The sequence below is a fragment of the Perca flavescens genome, chromosome 20 (assembly GCF_004354835.1).
Source record: "Perca flavescens isolate YP-PL-M2 chromosome 20, PFLA_1.0, whole genome shotgun sequence".
NCBI classification, from domain to species: domain Eukaryota; kingdom Metazoa; phylum Chordata; class Actinopteri; order Perciformes; family Percidae; genus Perca; species Perca flavescens.
The window spans coordinates 23,638,247-23,660,152 of record NC_041350.1 but is presented as its reverse complement, the minus strand read 5'-3'; the positions used below and the strand labels follow the sequence as shown (position 1 = coordinate 23,660,152).

Genomic DNA, 21,906 nt, shown 5'->3' with positions numbered 1-21,906 from the left:
ATATTTATACACAATCAGCATTTACAAACTGCTTGTTTTTAGATACATTTCTGGCCTTTTATCGACAGGACAGGGGAGTTTAAAGAGGATAGACGACACAAGGCAGAGGGCCGCCGCTCGGATTCGAACCCGTGCCGCTGCCAAGAACTCAGCCTACATGGGACGCACACTCTACTGTGTGAGCCCCACAAACTGCTTGTTATCTCATGTGCGATCTTTTATCGTTCTGTTTCAGCCATTCACTAAGCGTAGATTCGAGGGGATGATTTATCACGTAGCGTTACATCTGCGCTAGACTGGGTTAACCCAGCCGATCTGCCGGCGATTTGATTTCGCCCTGCAATTCAGTCTTAAAAGATTGAGCTTGGTCTGGTGATAGCCGGACTACATCTACGCAGTAGTCACTGTGTAATTATGAGTTAGACCCAAACAGCTGCCCTGCTGGAGGTCAACCCCGAGTGAAAACGTAACATGTTTAGCTTGTCGTAAGTGATGAAATGTTCTTGAATTATGAATGATAGGTTTTGCTAAGTTGTGACGCTAGCTCAGCTCAGTTAGTTAGAGAATTAAACCTTTAAGGCCGGTTTAACTATGTCGTTAAACGTTAGCTAGCTAACGTTAGCTAGCTAACGTTACATACACTAAGCTCCGAATGCTAATGAGCATTCTGCTTAGCCAAGTAATATTGAATAAAGCAGTGGTGGAAGAAGTAACATTATTTATACTGTGAAAATACTCCACTAAAAGTAAAAGCACTGCATTCATTCAAAACTGTACTTAAGCAAAAGTTTGTATTAGCAGCAAAATGTTAAAGCACTCGCTGTGCGGTACTGCGGTAGCTAAGTTGTTCCCTGTCAGGGTTTTACCAAGCTATAGCCTACTGTTTCTGGGTTTGTATTACCGCTGCATTAACGTGTATGTGTAGCTAAAAAAAAAACAGCCAGGGGAAGCCAGGTTGTTGAGGGCTTTGTAGGTATGGAGCAGAATCTTTAAGTTTATCCTGTGTTTAACCAGGAGCCAGTAGAAGTCAGGGAGAACTGGGGGGGATGTGGTTTGTTTGTGGTACCGTAGAGGACACTGTTGGAGTTGCAAGACTGGATGTTACAAAAGCATGACAAAAGCGTGTTTCTGCAGCAGTAAGTGACAGTGATGGTCAGAGTCGGGCAATGTTACGGAAGTGGTAGAAACTCCAAAACTACCACCAAAATCAGTTTCAGAATCATGCTTAATTTTTTATACACAAGTTTCAATATCTTAAACGAGGTTCGTGATTTTGGACAGGTGGCATCTCATGTACATTATTGTAATTTCTTAATTCTGTTAATATGTGACTGGCATTGTCACTATCTTAAAGGGTAACTACCGTTTTTTTCAATCTGGACCCTATTTTCCTACGTTTTTGTGTCTAAGTGACCGATGGGAACAACAATCTTTGAAATTAGTCCAGTATTAAAGTGCTCATATTATGATTTTTGGCTTTTTCCCTTTCCTTTATTGTGTTATATATCTTTTTTGTGCACGTTAAAGGTTTACAAAGTGAAAAAGCCCAAAGTCCACCCCAAAGGGACTTACCATCTCCAACAGAAAACACTGTTCACAAACTGCTCCAAACAGCTCTATTGTAGTCCAGCCTTTACTTCAGAGACGAACGTGCGTCACTTTGTAACACACATTATAATAATTTATAATTATATATATTATATATATATTATTATTATTATATAATTTTTTGATTAATGTTGTCAGACACTAAGAGAATAAAGTTGCTCACCCTAAGGGGAGAGAGAGCAGATTACAGTTAGCTTGAGTTCAGTAGAGTGTAATTACAACTTTATGACTTTTCATAAACAGCTGTAGGAGCGGCGGTGCGTGGTGTACATAGCGGAAACCCTGTTGTGTGTCTGCCCTATTTCTGATACCGTGGCGGCAGAAATCTTAGCGTGGCGGGCCTCCGCAGTAATTATCAACATAGAGGAAACACTGGGTAAATACAGGCTGGACTGCCCTATTACATTACATTGTAGCTTGTTTCACCACTGCCAACAGCAGCGATCTTGCTTAATACTGGACCATTGTCAAAGATTGTTGTTCCCATCAGTCACTTAGACACAAAAACATTGGAAAATAGTGTCCAGGTTGAAAAACGGTAGTTACCCTTTAACTAGGGTAATTGATAAAAGCTTGTGATATGTTACACAGCAACTCTGTAAATATCCCATGTATAAAGGGATTACTTTTTTCATTGTGTACATCACAGGTTGCTGCCACGCTCACCATTCAGACACCAACCTGTTCATGCCGGGAAGGTTACCCCAGAAGTAGCGGGCGCGGTGGGCAGCAGACACTTCCTTGGCATCGATCATCACTGGGTTGCACTGAAATCCAAGTAAAGCAGAGAAGAAAAGACACCAGGGACCAAGGTAAGATGCTGTTTTCAACAGAGTGTATAGCAAAGTACAGTTACCATTTAATAGCACAGTATTATTGGTGAGAAAATCCTTGTATAGTTTAGATTGACTAAAATCAATTAGAAAAAAGGTCAGCTTCAATGCATTTGTTTTACGGTTTCCCACCATTTAAAAAAGTGGAGAACATTTGTAAACCTATAGCTGACCTGGTCTTTACATGACAAAATGCAATATGGAGAGCAAAAGACACTGTCTAGGAGTACATTAAACATGGCACATTCAAATTATTACATCAATATTAAGAGAGCGCTCCGTTCTCATGGACAATGTGTAAAGATAATTCATTAGTGCCACAAGGGGGCATTCATAAGTCTTTTATCAATGTGTCTACATTACAATCTTAGTTTTAACTAGTTGGTAGAAGTTATGAACTGAAGGATTAGCTAACAAGTTCAACGGTCAGAGAGAAACTGACCTCTAAAAAGCGAGATATGTCCCTCTTATCGCTGACACCCATGGCAACCACATTTTCAAAGAGCCAGAAGAAAGGCCGGTTTTCCCCGTTCTTCGGTCGAGCCTCATGGAGCAGCCTGTAAAACTCAAAGAACAGGCGGCCGGTGCCCTCTGTGGGACAGAAGTCATTGAACAGTGTTAAAGTACAGTAAGAGGCACATACTGATGATACTTTAGTGATTTACTATTAAGATTATCAACCTTGTTGGTATTTGACAGGATCCAAAACAACATCACAAAGAAAGTCATAACCCGTGAACAGTAAACGTACCATAAAGACCTTTCCTTGCAGGATTGACTATAGAGAGGTCATTGCATGGGCTTCCACCAATAACTAGGTCAAAAGGACCCCACTCCTGTATCTGTACATAGATAAGATACAGAGTCAGAAACACAGACATAAAGACAGAGACAGTATAGATATTGATATGTTGTAGGACAAAGTGATCCACCAATAAACTACTCCAGCTTTAAGTTATATTGTGTTAAAATACTATTTTTAATATAAAAATAGCCAACCTAACCAATTCAGTTTGACTTCTTCAGTCTAGTGGATGCTTTAAAATGGTCTCTGTTGTGTTCCTGCTTAATGTAGTTGGTAATGAGGCATGGTAGCTAAGTTTTTTTGTTTTTCTCTTAAAAGAATATTGAATGTCAGTGGCCATGGAATCACGTAACATGATGTCAGTAAACTGTGCGTATGGCATGTTAAGGAACCTTGTTGGTCAGGCATAAAAGAGACTACATATTTGATGTTTGGGAGTGCTAGGGTCCAGGTCTTTCTGGTTTACCAGTATTAGAAATGGAGACCAGCTGTTGTTTAGTAGACATTTAGGTCTCATGCAAGAACATTTTTGTATTCTTATCCTTAACTTCTTTTCCATTTTTTGGTGAAGTTTTCTCGTATGAGTGTTCCCCAAACACCGAACTGCACAAACTTTTTTCGTAAATCGCTGGTTTCAGCCTGATGAGGGCCACGTCTTCATGAGGAGGTGGGCTTTTGTTCATTATCGAGGTTTGTTCATTAGCAGAATTTCCAGGCTACCTGATTGTGGGCAAATTTCATTCACAAAAATGTACGTAATAGTAAAAGTATTTGAAATTCTTGCATGCTTCTGGAATTCTCCAGGTGCTTAGCAACACATCTGTAATTATAGCTGACTATCACTCAGTGTGTTATTTACTCAGTCGTTCAATGTGTGCTCATTTCCCACTATTAAGCAAAAAAAAACTCACATGTTTGCGTGTGACATTCCTCACATCACCAACATACATGATGCGACCCTGATGCCGGACGATACCCACGGTGATGGAGTCTTCGCACACTTCAGAAGCTACATAGCGATCCACTTGGATGCCAAGTTCTTTCAGCACCAAAAGCCCTGCACAGGTCAAAGGTCAGACAGAACATAGAAAACTGAGGACACCAAAACCGATAAACTGCACGAGAAAAGGCAAAAACTGATGTGTAGCTGAGTAGCTGCCCCTGATTTGAAAACAAATCATATGCTGAGTAGTACTGAAAATGACCACTCAAATCCTCCATGTAATACTCTCACTACAGTATCTGAAACATGCTCAACCTACATTTGTCTCCCCTCAGCAATATAATGCTTTAATACCAGTCACATATTGACTACTACCCACCTCCGCAGCGCTGTGGAGGAAGGTCTGGCAATACGAGACTACATATTGACTGATAAACTCTTACAATGACTATGATGGTGTTATTAGATTAAATTGTATGTGCAATTCTTGATGGCCAACAAAGTTATTACTAGGAAAGTATTACATTTAAATGATTCATTATAGTATATATCGTGACATGGAAGTCAACTAAAAGGATGACTTTCATTTTACTGTGATCAAAATGATTATTTAAATGTTGTGTTTAAAGGTCCCATGACAAGGTGCTCTTTGGATGCTTTTATATAGACCTTAGTGGTCCCCTAATACTGTATCTGAAGTCTCTTTCCCAAAATTCAGCCTTGGTGCAGAATTACAGCCACTAGAGCCAGTCCCACAATGAGCTTTCCTTAGTATGTGCCATTTCTGTGTCTGAAGCTATTGAGGAGGAGAGAGGGGGGGCAAGGTGGAGGGTGGGGGTGTGGCCTTGACCAACTGCCACTTTTCTCGTTTGAAAGCCATGATGTCTCTCTCTCTCTCATGGGTTGGCCAAATTCTCTGGGCGGGCAAAGCAGAGAAAGGGGAGGTAACCTTGCTTGTTATGACCTCATAAGGAGCAGATTCCAAAATGGCTCATCTGAGCTTTGATTTTCTCAAAGGCAGAGCAGGATACCCAGGGCTCGGTTTACACCTATCACCATTTCTAGCCACTGGGGGAACAATGACAGGCTGGGGGAACGCATATTAATGTTAAAAAACCTCATAAAGTGAAATTTTCATGCCATGGGACCTTTAATGAAGACGGGGGGGTATTTGGTGTAAATTGTTACAAGCGGAACATTTCATACAGACTTTAATTAAAGAAAGGGGATCTTGTCTTACCTGTTGCTATGCCGTCAAATAGCGACAGGACACGAATGGGCTTCCTCTTCTCCACCATGACTGGGGGGTAAAGCGTTGGTGCATCCTGAAACACAATGCAGAGAGAGAGAGAGAGAGATTTAAGAGGGGGGAAGAACATGAGACACACAGGACAAAAAGACTCCTCGGTGAGACAGTCAATGGGATTTATAGCCTGAAGGTCCATTACTCACAAAATCTTGTTCATGATTATTTGCAAAGAAGTGCTGGAGACGGCTGGGCCAGTCAGTGCGACGCCCCAGTAGACCAAACACACCCTTCTGACCACACATGTAGCAGTTCCACGGGTCCTCTTTGATGGCTGCGTGGGCCGCTCCTTGACCAACGAGCAGGTCGACACACTCCACACAGAAACACCTGAACACAGGCCAGGGGGGTTCATTAGTACAAGTGATAATACATCTACCAAATATCTCGCAGAAGATAGTGTTGGGTTGTCAAAAAATGTATTAAAAATACATCAGTTAGCCACATCATTGCATCGGGTGACACGTTCCTTCATTATAATAAACATGGGCACTGTAGTTTTTTTGTCTTCTAATGGGTTAACAACATGGGCATGGGAAGCATTGAAAATTTGGGTGGGACAATTTAAACTGGGTGGTTCTGGGGGTCCTCCCCCAGAAAAAAGTTTAATGGTAGATGTATTTTCCTGTATTCTAGTGGTTCGATATAATAATACTTTTATCTGGCTATACTGGCTATACCCAGAGGAAGTGGTCAGCCCCAGATCACATATTTTAAGATATTCAGAGCCATCTTTAATAATAACCATTCATTTTTTTATTTAAACTTGAGGAGCTCTTTCACTTACTTCTACTACTATGAAAAATCACCAGGGCCTGAGGGGCCCATGTTTCAAAGATTATGTTGTTAGCCAGTTATCATAGTGGCTTTGTTTACACACTGCTGTTGAGCGGGTTCAGCTTATAAGAAAACATCACCGGTTTCTAAATCAATCAGAGGTAATAAAAAAACAGGCCACCCAATTGCAGCATCAGTCTTCTCTTTACATTTACAAGGCCTAGTTTTAATGGTTTTGAATGAGATTAGGAAGTTTTGAGAGGCACTGAGTTATCTATCTCTATAAATGCCATCTTCTAACCAGACAGCAAACCATTGTTTGCTGATTGGCCCAACATGTGACTGACAAGGCTCAATCTGTTCTCAGTGGTATTTTTCTAGATTTAAATCTCGTAGTCCGTGTGAGGATACTTTATCAGACTATTACTTTATAGTTAACAGTGGTCTATTCAACCAACATACAACCACACTTTATATAATATTTGTGATCATCACTGCAGTTAGATTTTTGACACCACTACAAAGCCTCTATTATGTGTTCAGTATGTGCAATGATGGCACAATCCTGCTATTTGTATTGGAAGAACAACTGTACTTTTGAGGCAGTGGCATACAAACTACTCATTTGTGTAAAGATGGTGCATTTATATCCTATGGAGATTTATTTGAAGAATTTGTCTTCAGGGTAAAGCACATTTCTGGAAATATTTACAAATAAGAAATTATGTAACATCTAGGTTCAATAGTGTCACATGTGGATTATTTGCATTTGCTGCAGGAATGCTACACAGCTTTACAAAAGCAATAACTCCTTTTGTTCACTTTTTGTCGATATTATGACACTGCCAACCACAATACACACATACAGCATATTGCATCTTTGTGCAAAGGATTGAGATTTACACGGTTGATGAAGACATTGTGGATTTTGTAGTTCAAACTACCCCCTGCCACCTCCATTACACAGTAGAAATCTTACCGACAGCAGTTGTTGTTTCCGCACATGAGCACCTCTCTTCCTCCGCAGCAGATAGTGCAGTATGACTGGTAACCATCGTCGTCATATTGATACGCACATTCTAGGAAGCAGTTCTGTGAAAAGGAGACAAAATAAAACTGAGCAGTTTGAGATATTTAAAAACCAAAATTTTAATGGAGTGATATCAGGTGCTGCATGAAATATGTTCTGTTTATTATTAGCTTGAAAGGAGCTGGGATATTTTCTTTTCACGACGCAGTAGTTGGAGTTAAGACTTTTTAATGACCTCTATCACAGCTTACCTTACAGCTCTGGCACATTCCTCCAGCAAACAGCGGGTGCTCAATGCTAACATTCAGACTTCCACAGGAGATACAGATGTCTGTGGAAAGAAGTGCAGTATGTCAGTATTTAAAAGGGGTAGGTCAGAGAGAAGTGTAATCACACTGCTGCTGCGCTGCTCAGAACTTCACTTTTCAATTAAATTATTTTAACAGCTGTAATGGAGGTGAAGATCTAATGAGTGTAGCTAATATGTTTGGAGAGAACTCACAAGAGAGCCAGTGTAGCAGCAAAAATCATAGAAATGTTATTTCTACATCTTGACTCCTTCATAGTTTTATTAACACTGACACATACATTTCTGCTGCTTTGCTTGTCAACAACAAGGGCAACAAGTGTAAAGTGTCTTGATATTCATCCCCTGACAGCCCTCCCCCCCCCCCCCTTCCCCCTCCGGTGCTGCTACAAGCTAGAGAGCACAGAGGACACATCACTTACCCTCTATGCTGCGGCACTTTTGTCTTACTTCATTAACAAGCCGCTCTGAAAATACAACACATGGTACAACACTGATGAGAATACGACTATTGATGAGAAATTTAGATGAACAGAATCCACATTCGGCAATACATTTGTGAGCTTTTGTCTCCTTTATTCCTAGTAGTTTTTTCTCGACTCATTAAATCATCAAGTTTAGGGTTAAAGTTGGATAAATGACCGGATGCTAATGGTTCTGACTCAGAACCAAGAGTCTGAGCATGAGTAGATACTTGGTTAATATATGACAGGTGATTTCCATATTGTTGTGCAGCACTAAATTATACAAAGAGTCAAACTTCAAAGCATTAAGCATAGCATCAGAATTACACGGTGCAACAGGTGGACATTGAATGGTCAAACACAGGGAAATAAAACAAAAAACAAAGAACAATGTAAAACTATTGTACTAATAATTGAATCAGCAGATTTTCACAATAGCTTTTTAACATTATGCCACACCGATACTGGTGTCTGCTATGTTACTGAATCAGCTGCTCATTGCCAAGACATCCTACAGTAATATCAATAAAGCTGGTTTGGGAATCAACTCAAACAAACATCTATTCATAGTATTTGCCACTCTAATGGAGCTCTTGTCCACTTCCCCGACCACTTACTCTGATGTACAACTCTGCTGAGTCCATTGAGAATTCATGACTCCTATTTAACCTAATAAATGAGGCACCTTACCTCGTGTCCTCTCATCAATGATGTCCTTGACCTTGGGTTTCTCTGCTGTGCTTTTGCGAGGCTTTTTGGCTGGAGGAGGCGTATAGGCTGCTGCTTCAGGCTCCACCCACATCTCAGGGTAAACCTCTTTGTATGGGTTACGCTCCTCTGGGGTGCACAACATGTCAGACCATTAATATTACAGGCGACATTAATAATTTTATCACGCTTAGTTTAAGAAATTTGTAGTTGAAGGGGTCCATTAACAGCTTTTATCTGTGAGATAAAGGGGCTGATACACATTGGAAGTTTCTGGGAAATGTAAAAAGACTCCCAGTTGCTTGCAACAAACTTGATCAAAAGTCCAACCATTTAAGCTTGATAATATTGACTTCCTCTTACCTTCTGGTGGCTCTAAAGCCTTGGGTCCAGTGGGCTGAAATCCTGTCATAGCCCAGTCAATCATCTGCTTGTTCAGCATTTCCACGGATTTGGAGGTTTCTGTCTCATCACTGTCGGGGCAGGCCATGAAGGCTTTGCCTGCCCGGCTGCTAGCCGCCTACGGACACATAAAAAAAACATTTATGACTGAAATGATCATCTACTGAATGATTCAGTGTGGCAATGTCTCAACAAAAGACTTCAGCAACCCGCTTTTTCATTTCCTTAAGCTACACGTCTGTTGCCTCTAGCTTAATTTCTAGGGTAGATAGGAGCGCAGTATCAATCTTCTCATCTAACCCTCGGCAAGAAAGTGAATAAGCACATTTCCCCAAATGTAACTATTCATTTAAATAAGTGAAAACAATTGTGGCCTTTGTAAGTTAAAAAAATAAACTACATTATAGCTATACAAGCACTGCAGTTATATCATTTTTGAGGCAGCATGCTCAGTTTGAAAGGCAGATTTTTTTATGAGTGAATCAAGCTGATAAAGATTATTTAAACTAAACAAAAATATTTTGAAACCCACTGCTCCAATACTCACCTGTAGCACCTCATAGATGGCTTTCTTGTACATGGGCTGCTTGTTGTAAGTTGGTTGGTGAAAGGCATTATTGAAGGAACTTAAAGGCATGAGTTTTTCTACACAGACCTGTAAGAAAATGATGTAACTGTTTACTTCACTGGTTGGAAGAATTGGGTTATTGAGGTAAAAAGTGCTTGACATTAATGACGTTTCTGTTTTATACTGACAAGTAGCAATTAGTTGAGCAAATAAAACAAAAAAATCTCATTAAAGTGTGTGGTTGTCACTAAAAACTGAAAGCTGTTTTGCTTAATTTCTGCTGAAAAGAAAAAAAAATCACCTGACAGAAATGGCTCTAAACACTCACCACTGAGAATTTTCCATCTCCAAACCACATAACCCATCTGGTTCCCTCAGCTGCTCTGCTCCGTCCCGTCATCCACCAGGATACAATGCGGCCTGGCCACCACGAGAACCCTCGAAGCTTCCCCCAAACCAGCTCGCCAATGCCAAAACCACGACCGTCCTGTAGTCAAAATAAAATAAACAAATCATCCGTTCTGTATTAACTTCTAGGCATAATTGCGAAACCTTTTTACAATCTGTGAAGCCTCAATCCTTAGTCCCTCTGTTCGAATAAGGTTTAACTCCCCAAAAAACTTTTTCTAACTGGAATAAAACGATGGCAGACAGCTAGAATGGCCCAATTCCATTTTTTGCTTACTGATTCCGATACCTGAACTTGCGTATCAGCCGATACAGAGTACCGATCCGATACCAGTGTGTCATATATTTTATTATGTTTTAACAACTGTATACTACTATCCCTGTATGGATGTGATATTATTTCTATCTTTGTTGTTAAACTCTTTGTGAAACATGAACAAACACAAACATGAACGCCCCAGAACTTTCTTTTTATTATCCAGTTTGACAGTCAGTTATAATGGAAAAAGGACATAAATAAACTACTTTTAATGTAGATTTTCTTTAGGGCTATATTACGTGGTATCGGATCGGTGAATAAACTCCAGTACTTCCTGATACCGATACCGGCGTTTTAGGCAGTATCGAAACATCTCTACAGACAGCTCAGGAAGAGCAACGGAGGAGAGATCCCTCTCCCAAGACAGACAGACATGCAAAAGATATCTTGTGTACAGAATAGACCAATATGGTAAGATTATAGTATGGACTATTAGGTTGACAAAACTGTAGATAGATTGTATATGAAGAATATGGATCAGGTGCCGCCAAACAGATTCATTTCCCTGTTAAAAGGCAAGTTCACAGATTTCCCACATCAAATATGTTTACTGGTTTAGGGAGTAGCAGTACATATCAGAGAATAGTTTCACAAACTGTTGTATAAAGCCTGTACAAGTCTGGGAAAGTGACGCCCCTCTTTAATACACACTATAAGATAGAATTATATACTGCATATATTTCGAATATGGTTGAAACCATATAATGCTTCCATTGACTGAAATATACGAACCTACCATAAAACACACACACACACACACACGCACGCACACACGCACACACACACACACATTTTAATGGTCTTATCCTGCTATGTTTGTAATTAAGTGTTTGTCTTTCGATGTCATTTTAGCCTAAATCACTGATTTGTATGTGTGTTTGATTTTTATTTTATTAACCTGTGGCTAATGCACTATGTACAGCACTTTGGTCAGTGCGAGCTGTTTTTAAATGTGCTATAGAAATAAACTTTACTTACTTACACACACAATGTTTTTTTTAATGCTGTAAATCTCCTGCATCATTTTATACACACTGCGTTAAGTCAAAATGACATATTTGGTGTGACATTGACATCTTGGTAAATTTCAGATCGCCACGAGGCTATCACAGCTGTAAAACACCTGAAGTGAATAAATTCCCAAAACACAAATGCCTGCTTTACTCAACACGGATTAACCCTGGCCTTAAACTAAATCCTTTCTCCAATAGAGATCTCTGTTGTAAAATCCTATTAGTGTACAGCTGGACATCAATCAGTGTGAATAAATATTCTCTTACCTCATACTCCGGCTCAGTGTCTGCAGGCTTGGGGGATGTCTTGTCTCCACCTCCGATGGCGATGGGCTCAGGGGTTGTGGCCACAGTGGGGGAGGCGGGGTCAGTAGGCTGCTGCTGCTGCTGCTGCTGCTGCTGCTGCTGCTGAGGTGGCTGCTGATGTTGTTGTGGCAGCGACCGCTGTGATTGCTGTTGATACTGAGGCTGTGACTGAGTGTGTGACTGAGGCTGCTGTTGCTGCTGCTTTGAAGGCGATGGGTGCTTAATTATTGAGACCTCTTCTTTCTGGGTCTCTGTTTCATTCTCCTCATGATCTTTCATTGCATTCATCGCTGACATCAGTTTGGACTTTTTCTCTGCCTGAAACACAGCCCAGGGACAGTAGTGATGAGATCAGGTATTTCTTATATGATGTGTCCAGTGTTTAAGGCTAAGTATGTCAATCAATTAATCACATTTATTTAAAGTGTAAAATCACCATTAGACATGGTCTCAGTGCACTTTAAAATTAAAGCAACACAGACATAACAGTCAGCAACAAAACAATGGAACAGCATTAAAGGCCCAGTGTGTAACATGTTTAGTTGTTCATTATCAAAATCTGTTTTGCCCGTTCACAAACTTGTCCTTTTTCATGAATATTTAACTCCACCATCAATTCCAAGTATTCCTTTTGGCTTGAAATTTTACATTTGCATTCGCATGAACTGGGGTAGGCAGTTTTCTACTCGCAGATCAGTCTGGCATCTTCAGATAGAGAAAATTTGGAGCCGTTTGCCAAACGACCGACCAATCATCGTTGGTTTTGAGGCGGGTTTAGGTGTGACGCAACGAAAAGCGACTGTTCAGTCTAAACAACATGGCAGCTTCCACGGATTAGATGAGCGTAGCTATCGCGCAAGTTTTTTCCAAATTAGAAATTATTCCTTCATTGAAAGAAGAGCAAAAAAATGGCACTGGAGGCTTTTCTCTGAGAAAAAGATGTTTTTGCTCTTCTCCCGACTGGTTTCGGCAAGAGTTTGATCTGATTGGTTGATTTGGCCCGTCTATCACCAACATACTGCTCCGCCTTTTGCTGTCACAGGAGTCCTCATCTACCCCCAGAAATAGGATATTGAAAAGAGCGTGAAGGCTACCTTAGCTGTAATACGTACTTTGAACTGCGTGGTGCGAGACATTTGATTGCGATATATGATCTCAACGCTAGATGGGAGAAATTCCTACACATTGGGCCTTTAAAGCAGTCATAATAAACAATACAAAACCAGCAACATAAGACAATAAGTGAAAAGGTTTATTTGTGAAGGAAGCAGAAAGGATGGTGTGTTATGGTTGGCTATAGTATAATGAGTAGAGGTGGGTTTTCAATCTAGATTTAAAAATTTCAACTGAGTGAGCTTCTTTAACATGCAATAAAAAAAATACTCTTCCAATCTGACAAATGCAATTGTTAATACAACTAGCTGTACACGAGTGTTGAACAAAAACGTAGTGTGCACTAAAATAAACAAAGGAACAATTTTAAACTCTGGCTACTACAAATCTTCTAGAAAACGGACAGTTTGGGGGGAAATACTCTCTCACTAGTTTGCCTAAAAGACCCTTGAAAGTGATAACTTGAAAGTGAAAAATTAAAAATAATAGAACAAATAAGGCCATAACAAACCCAAATCCTAACCTTAGAAAACACAAACAAAACTCTTAGTGTCAGACTGTAAGGCCCATTCATCAATGGCACGGTATACAGTAACTCTATAGTGCCCAGAGCTGCAGCGGAAAGTTCACTGGGTTTGTGGTACCTGACACTGAACCGCTAGGTCGATCAGAGAGGACGAGACACAGCCGGGATTTAAGCCGCTCACAGTAAATCCGTAAAAACAGCTGCACTCATTCTAATGTCTCTCTCAAACACACACACGATAGGACTCACATGCACACACATGTTAACTTTCTTTTCCTCCTCTCACTCTTTAAAAAAAAGAAATACCCGCACACACTTGCAGTATAGAATATATATCTGCAGTGCCATATGTAAACACGTGTTAGTCATACTATAGGCTCCACGTGAGAGCAGTGCTGCACAGCTGTGCTTACTTTCCCCAAGTCTTTCTCAAATTCTCATGTCTCACACACACTGTAAATGTCCAGAGGTGGACTGGGTGTGGGAAGAGGAGAAAAAAGGCAAGAGAGGAGAGAGAGTATAGCACAATCCTCCGTCCTCTCTCCCAGTGTGACCCGTAAACAATAGTGCCTTTAAGGGTAGGTGGTGCTTAGACTGCATGGGGAGGGGTTTCGGCGCAGAAGAGTAGAAACATGTGCTCTTCAATCAAGAGGCTCTGCTGTGGTTTATAAATATCTGTACTGTAGCGCTGGATGGATGGTTCAAAGCCCTTGGCCATATGTGTTAGGCTTCTTGGCTCCAGCGCAAGCACATTGGAGTTAGTGTTCGACAGCCTGCTTGGATGTGTGGTTCCAGATGGTAAACTGCAAAAACTAACAAATGTCAATTAAACTGCTAAATGCGCTATGTGTATGGGGAGAAACAATCTGTAATCATGTTGGCAATTGAGGAGAGCTGTTGCTGGGCTGACAGAGAATAACTGCAAAGCGTGATTTTATGGATTTACTCCAGAGTAAGCTACTTCATATCTGGTGACCAGTAATCGGAGGTATACCAGGAAATCTGTAAATGGCAATAAAGTTACTGAGCGTATTTAGGTGTGTTTAGGGTCAGGCTGTCTCCAGGGTTCCTTCTCCTTAGAGCCAATGAGAAAGTGACACTGGAAATGCCAGTTGGGGGGAGGAATGAAAGTACAGTGGCTATAAGAACCAGATATTTGTCTCTGGACTTCTTCCCAGTTGTAAATGCCCCCCTTTTGGGGGCCTCACAGTGTGTGCAGCTCCACCAGTAAGACAGGCCCTCAGAGTCTAAAGGGGAAAATAGGAAAGGAGGTAGCAGAGACACAATGCAGTCTTTATCATTTACGCACGCCTGCCTGTCACTGACAGCACAGAAATACCACCACTTATATCCGCTGTCACGGCACGCTGAAGACAAATACCAAATATGATAGCAGACATAGATGTATAAACACAGCAGAGCAAATGTGTTTAAACAACCTCACAGTGAAAACATCTACACTTTTTCCCTTTGGAAAAACTATATGAACACAATGGAAAACCAAACCTAAGTTACTGTGCTGACATAATTGGGGATTTTGTTATGGATAGAGTGAAAGCAGAAGCTCTACAGGACTTTGGCAGGGTGTAGAGACATGTTGGGTGCACACTAAGGGATAATCTGACTTAGAGGTCTCAACAGTATGATACCCTGGGGCAGTGTTCGAACTATAAGATGGCCTTTGGGGGTAGGGCTGGGTATCATTCAAAATCTTTCGATCCAGTGCCAATTTCGATACCTCAGTTTCGATGCCGGTTCCTAACGATACTTTTTTCGATACCGTATGTTTTAAAATCCATTTCAACATCAACAAAAATACATTAAACACAAAGCTTTTATTTTCCACCTTAATTGTTAATCAAAACAGTTATCAAAATTAAAAAATTCTGGTAAAACTGCTCACTCAGAGTAACATTATTAAAAGTGCCTTGCAAGCTCAGCCTGTCAGTCAGTCATCAGGGCAGAGAAACCATTGTTGTGCCTGCTTGTCTAAGAGGAAGTGTAAACTCAACAGCACTGCGACTGCATTCGTCAATATGCAGAGAGGACAGATAAGCTTGCGCTTACGCGCACAGATGCTTTTGGAACCGAAATTTGGCACCGAAAGAGAAATATATATATTTTTTCGGTGCCATAAAAGTATTGATGTTCGGTACCCAGCCCTATTTGGGGGAGCCCTTTTTTCAACAAATAGTCTCTAAGCAAAGAATCAGGCTGTCTTTGAGATTTCACATGACGGTTAAAGTTACTCAGGCTACCGAAGAATACCATAATTCCTCCGTTCAATTAGGCCTAAGCCATGCACCCCAAGCTTCTATCCTTAACAAACAGCCATGTATATTGGCTCTTCCAGTTTAACGGGAGAGAGGAGCGAGAGGGGTTATAATGGTGACCAGCCTCTGACGAGCTGTTACCACCACCATCTTCAGCCAGAGAGGACATTACTTTTTCAGCTTCTTCTTGCGTTGTCACCCCGGCGGGAGGTGTGCTAACAGGGCTTGCAGCAGGTGAATCGGTCGTGCTATTAACGTCATCGCTACACAATTTCTTAGTAATGAATGAATTAAACTGCCTTGTTTTCTTTATGCCATGGCTATATGCTGCTAACTGCAGAATGGATTTCAAGGACTTTGCACGCCGATTAATGGCCTCAAACGTTTATATATGTTTTCTACGAATCTTTGAGTTAACATGTACTAAACATGAGTTGAATTTGTGCCGCCACTATCTTCATTGAAGTAAATTAGGTTTAAATCGCCGTCATGCATGAATGAATATTTTTGCAATTTTACACATGATAATCCACAATGATGACATTACACAAAACTGAAATTGCATGTCAAAATGACACATTGTCAATATTTTTAGACCCCCCAATTTCACAAATCATGTTTTCAGGGGAGCCCATGTCTTATTAAGGGGAGCCGAGCCCCCCGTAGTTTGCACACTGCCCTGGGGGCTCAAGGGGTGACGGAGTGCACTTGGAGGCAGAAAAAAAGAGAAAAAATATTGGTCTCTCGGGTGTGCAGATGATACTTTAGTGTCCATTCTGGGCTATACTTGTTAACAAAAAGGTCACGTTTACAGCACAGTTTCAGTTATTTATAAGACAACAACTCCCTAGTATAAGGCTGTTAACATTACGAGGAACACGTCTTAGTCTCAAAGAGTCAAAAGTGCAGTTGTTTAGATGAAACACCATTTTGCTTAAGCACTGAAAACTCATGTAATACAGAGATGAAGACAACAAGCGTCAAACAAATTAGACATTAGAGGGAAAAAAAAGATGTCAAAGTAGCAATTCAGGTGCCATGGAATCAAAACAAACAAGAAATCTGCAAACTCTGATTAAAGGTAAAAGTTAGATGAAATAAACTGTCACTGAACATTACTTCTTCACACAATGTGACAGCCAGCCTTTGAAGCAACACAAAAGAGTTTGACCTTTGAATGCAGTAGTCTCTCATGCGCAACAGGCAGGAGAGACACAGCGGGGACTGTTTTGTGTAATTGTTTGATGGATTATACAGTGACATATGTCTTCAGTGCAAAGACCTAAGCTTATCTGCTTGTCAGGACTGCGAACAAATAATACAAACGTCCTTAATTCACGACAGGTGTAGCTAAAGATGCATAAGACCAAGAACGCTGCAAAAGCTGATCCTAAAACCTTGAAAAAAGGCTGCATTTACAGTGGAAATACTGTCTGAAAATGCACAAGTGGCAAGTTCTGTTGTGCAGCGATGTGGCCACTGCATTCATTAGCCTGATTTTAGCACAGATCCCTACAAAGGCTGTGTATTTCACGAGTGGCCTTGGGGGGGTCACACCCAAATAGGCCATCTGGTTCTCATTGTATTGCGTCCTTTTAAGAGATAATTAGGAATATTACAGAGTCAGCCATGAATACATAAACAGAATTCCCCATGAATCCACAAGTGGAGTTGTTAAAAAAAAAAAGCCCCCTGAGGATGCTGATTGGCTTCCTCCAAAGCCCTTTAAAATATTTTCAAGTTATCGTGTAACTCTTCCTATAGTAAATCGTTGACCTGAGTCAAACAGAACAAAGTACACAATGAAAGGAAGGAAAGGGATTTCCGGCCTACACAACAACTTCACCTTTTTCCCACCTAAATGTTATGTAAGGTGAAATCATGGTGGCTCTCACAAAGCAGCAATATTTTTATGGTAAATATATCTGACCTAAAAGAAAATGATGCTACTCTGACATTTCTAGGTGCTGCAATGAAACAGGAAATAGTTTCAGCACATATTCACCCCACGGGAAAAACTTTTTTTCACGCAAGCAACTTTTTCCCAAACACGGCTAAAGCCTGCTCACTCTTCCTTTTTTAAAGAGACGGTTTCCCTTTAAGCCGTGCAGAGCAGATGGTCCACGACAACTCTCGTGGAAATACCTGAAGTCAGCATATTCCCCTCGCTGTAAGCAGGCTAATCAGACATGCACGCTATTCCTTCATGTTATCAAACAAACAATGCAGTGCACATACCCATACACACCAGCGCGAAACCCTCATAATCCAGTGTGGGGCTTGAGTTTTTTTCACCCCCACTCTCAGGGTAGAAGAGATCGCTTAAAAAAAGAAAGCATGAACATTTCTTTGTCTGGGAATTCAGGGTCAGGTGATTGCCGACAGGAATTCTGGTTGGCTAGAGAGGACTTGCAAAATGTTGGCAGAGAGCCAAGAGGCTGTCTTGCAAGCAGGGCTGGAAATTTGCTGCAAACCTCATCTTCACCCTCATATCCATAGCACAGAGTTCATTTCCATAGCTGGGGGAGGGGTCAGGAGAAGAATGGGGGAGGGAAACAGAGAGGGAGAGACGGGAGAAGTCCACTGTAACACAAGGCACAAGGAAAAAAAGAGCGATTCTGGAGAAAGTGCAAGACGGCAGTAACCCTTTCAGCCACCATGTCCTCCCTGCTGCAGAAACATGCAACAGCAAAGCTCTGTGTCAAGAACAGAACTAAAACTAAATGCTATGCATCATATAACTCCTCAGGAAAGGGCTTTGCTGCCGAAACAAATTGTGCAAATTAGATCAAAGCTTGCACTACGCCAGATGAAAAAAAGGGGAAAAAACAGGCATACTCAGAATTTGCATCTTGCAAATCCATTTTAAATCTCAGCCTTGTAGAGCTCCTCGTTCAAGAAAATCCTCCTGTTTGGTAAACGTGAACTGCCTACTTGCCTCATATTTTACAACATTTCACTTGTAGGACCCCAGCATGTCCTGCTAATTTGGCAATATTTCCTCCCTGGAGACATTTTTATGGCCGCTCTCTGAGCCCTCTCCAGAGTAGAGCAGAGAGGGGGCAGGGAGGCAGAAGAAATGGAAGACCCCATGTTGACACTACGAAGACTCCTCATTATGTAACAGATGAAGTTTCACTACATCACATTACTTCCAGGAGTCGTATTTAACATGACTTAAGTAATGAGCAATGTGGGAAACTTCATATTTATAAGATTTACCTTCATGCTGCATTAGGAGCTTCTATTAACGGTCCAAAAGGAATTCAGAGCTTGGATAAGTTACCACTGTGCTGTGTGATCATTCTGAATATAGTAAAAAATACCAGTTTGTTGACAATGCAATCGACAGTGTCCAAACTTCAGTAGCTTTCCATCGAATCACAAGATCTTCCTGAGTAGATAAAGTTTGCTCAGTTGTCACAGAGTTGGAAATGTTCAAATTTCAATTTCTCTGAATACCTAAAGGACTTCTCGTGTTATTGATCTTGGAAAGTTGACAAAAAAATCTCATCAAAAGGTCCATTTATAGTAGCTGTTCTAAATCTTGAGGATGATCATGTGATACAACTGACACCTCCCAAAAATAGCTACTAAATAAAAGTTGTGGTGAGATTGTTTTGTCAACTACTGTTTCCAAGTTTGAGAATTAACTTTGTATTGTTATACATTGCTCTACATTTACAGTATGTGGAAAGTTTAATTGGAGCTATTTTCCATCAAAGAAATATTCCCAATGAAATTGGGGGGAAAAAAGCAGTCAGAATGGTGCAAATCTAAATTTACTGCAACATTTTCATCCGGGAACTAGGAATCACATCAAGGCATTTTCCTCTGCTAATACAATAGACAAGAACAAAGTCAGGAAATGCAGGAGCTAACTGAGACAAAGGCCCTGGAAATCCACTGAAATAAATGGTACCTTCATGAAATATCAAATGACCCATCAAATACACTTGGCTGTTCATGCACCACAAGCCCTATCTTTGGCCCTGGCAGCTTTAGTACACGCCTGACCCTGTAATCTACTGTGGCTGGGACAGAGCTGGGGTACTCACCTCCATCTTCCACTTGGCCAGCCACTCCTCTCTGGTCCGCTTGCTAATGTAATAAGGGTCACCAGCCTGGAAGGTTATTCTGGGCATGGGCCTCTGACGAAGGCTGATCTCCCAACCAACTCCCCTCCTGCCTCGACCTCCCTGTTTAAGGTGTTAAAAAAAAAGTTAGCTACCTGTTTTTGAGTCTTTCTATTTCTCTCATAAGGAAGCATCCAGATTTGTAGTAAATCTGTGCATCCAATTAGTCACTAGAGCCTGTGAGACAGACTTAACAAGTGAGTAAATTGCAGTTGAGGTGAAGGAGTTTTCTTAATTCCTAAACAGATGATGACTCACATGTTGATGTGCTGTATGGTGCCATCAGCTTGTGATTGGTCAGGCAGCAAGAAGTGATGCCACAGTGTTGAAGCACAACTCCCTGGCAACAGTCTCAAGGTCACCAATACCAACTGATACAACAAGCTCCCAAGTGTATTTGATATTTCAAATCAATACACCACTAGGTACCATTTCTTTCACAAGTCCAGACGCAAGAGAACTACTCAGTTGTTCTGGACCTTAAAGAGAGGTGACTATGCAAGGCTTCTAGTCTAGCAATGGTGCAGATACAGTTTACTTTCAGTGCAATCTTCTGTCATATATTTTTGGGAGATTAGGTGGCAAAAAGTTTTGAGGAATACGCTTGTAATAATAAATTTCTTGCTGAGAGTTACATGAAAAGAATTGTTTTTACACTTTGGCTTTTGTACAGATTAAACAAGCAATATACATATATATACACAGTACAGGCCAAAAGTTTGGACACACCTTCTCAATGCGTTTCCTTTATTTTTATGACTATTTACATTGTAGATTCTCACTGAAGGAATCAAAACTATGAATTAACACATGGAATTATGTACTTAACAAAAAAGTGTGAAATAACTGAAAACATGTCATATTTTAGATTCCTCAAAGTAGCCACCCTTTGCTTTTTTGATAGCGCTGCAAACTCTTGGTGTTCTCTCAATGAGCTTCATGAGGTAGTCACCTGAAATGGTTTTCACTTCACAGGTGTGCCTTGTCAGGGTTAATTAGTGGAATTTTTTTCCCTTATTAATGGGGTTGGGACCATCAGTTGTGTTGTGCAGAAGTCAGGTTGATACACAGCCGACAGCCCTAATTGGACAACTGTTAGAATTCATATTATGACAAGAACTAATCAGCTAAGTAAAGAGAAATGAGTGGCCATCATTACTTTAACAAATGAAGGTCAGTCAGTCCGGAAAATTGCGAAAACTTTGAATGTGTCCCCAAGTGCAGTCGGAAAAACCATCAAGCGCTACAACAAAACTGGCTCAAATGAGGACCGCCCCAGGAAAGGAAGACCAAGAGTCACCTCTGCTGCTGAGGATAAGTTCATCTGAATCACCAGCCTCAGAAATCGCAAGTTAACAGCAGCTCAGATTAGAGACCAGAATAATGTCACACAGAGTTCTAGCAGCAGACACATCTCTAGAACAACTGTTAAGAGGAGACTGCGCGAATCAGGCCTTCATGGTCAAAAAGCTGCTAGGAAACCACTGCTAAGGAGAGGCAACAAGCAGAAGAGATTTGTTTGGGCCAAGAAACACAAGGAATGGACATTAGACCAGTGGAAATCTGTGCTTTGGTCTGATGAGAAAAGGTGAACAGATGGATTCTACATGCCTGGTTCCCACCGTGAAGCATGGAGGAGGAGGTGTGATGGTGTGGGGGTGCTTTGCTGGTGACACTGTTGGGGATTTATTCAAAATTGAAGGCATACTGAACCAGCATGGCTACCACAGCATCCTGCAGCAACATGCCATCCCATCCGGTTTGCGTTTAGTTGGACCATCATTTATTTTTCAACAGGACAATGACCCCAAACACACCTCCAGGCTTCGTAAGGACTATTTGACCAAGAAGGAGAGTGATGGAGTGCTGCGCCAGATGACCTGGCCTCCACAGTCACCGGACCTGAACCCAATTGAGATGGTTTGGGGTGAGCTGGACCGCAGAGTGAAGGCAAAAGAGCCAACAAGTGCTAAGCATCTCTGGGAACTCCTTCAAGACTGTTGGAAAACCATTTCAGGTGACTACCTCTTGAAGCTCATCAAGAGAATGCCAAGAGTGTGC

General features: G+C 41.1%; 1 protein-coding gene and 1 long non-coding RNA gene across 6 annotated transcripts in view; one reads left to right on the top strand and one right to left on the bottom strand.

The window, feature by feature from the left end:
- Positions 1 to 21,906, bottom strand: part of dnmt3ab (DNA (cytosine-5-)-methyltransferase 3 alpha b) — a 45,704-nt gene that overhangs the window by 4,625 nt on the left and 19,173 nt on the right. For 2 of the 5 annotated variants that reach the window (XM_028565354.1, XM_028565352.1), the window contains exons 6-20: positions 19,768 to 19,908; positions 11,759 to 12,115; positions 10,080 to 10,238; positions 9,731 to 9,838; positions 9,145 to 9,301; positions 8,764 to 8,910; positions 8,032 to 8,076; positions 7,554 to 7,633; positions 7,252 to 7,364; positions 5,642 to 5,825; positions 5,430 to 5,514; positions 4,158 to 4,303; positions 3,193 to 3,283; positions 2,884 to 3,032; positions 2,275 to 2,375 (exon numbers count right to left, since the gene is read on the bottom strand). In XM_028565354.1, the coding sequence (XP_028421155.1) occupies positions 2,275 to 2,375; positions 2,884 to 3,032; positions 3,193 to 3,283; positions 4,158 to 4,303; positions 5,430 to 5,514; positions 5,642 to 5,825; positions 7,252 to 7,364; positions 7,554 to 7,633; positions 8,032 to 8,076; positions 8,764 to 8,910; positions 9,145 to 9,301; positions 9,731 to 9,838; positions 10,080 to 10,238; positions 11,759 to 12,115; positions 19,768 to 19,908 (2,063 nt within the window). The remainder of the gene's footprint in view (positions 1 to 2,274; positions 2,376 to 2,883; positions 3,033 to 3,192; positions 3,284 to 4,157; positions 4,304 to 5,429; positions 5,515 to 5,641; positions 5,826 to 7,251; positions 7,365 to 7,553; positions 7,634 to 8,031; positions 8,077 to 8,763; positions 8,911 to 9,144; positions 9,302 to 9,730; positions 9,839 to 10,079; positions 10,239 to 11,758; positions 12,116 to 19,767; positions 19,909 to 21,906) is intronic. The other 3 variants (XM_028565355.1, XM_028565356.1, XM_028565357.1) reach the window with 3 other exon arrangements.
- Positions 326 to 4,819, top strand: LOC114546534 (uncharacterized). Its single transcript, XR_003691066.1, has 3 exons — positions 326 to 485; positions 2,258 to 2,420; positions 4,143 to 4,819. It is a non-coding gene; the product is annotated as an uncharacterized LOC114546534 (long non-coding RNA).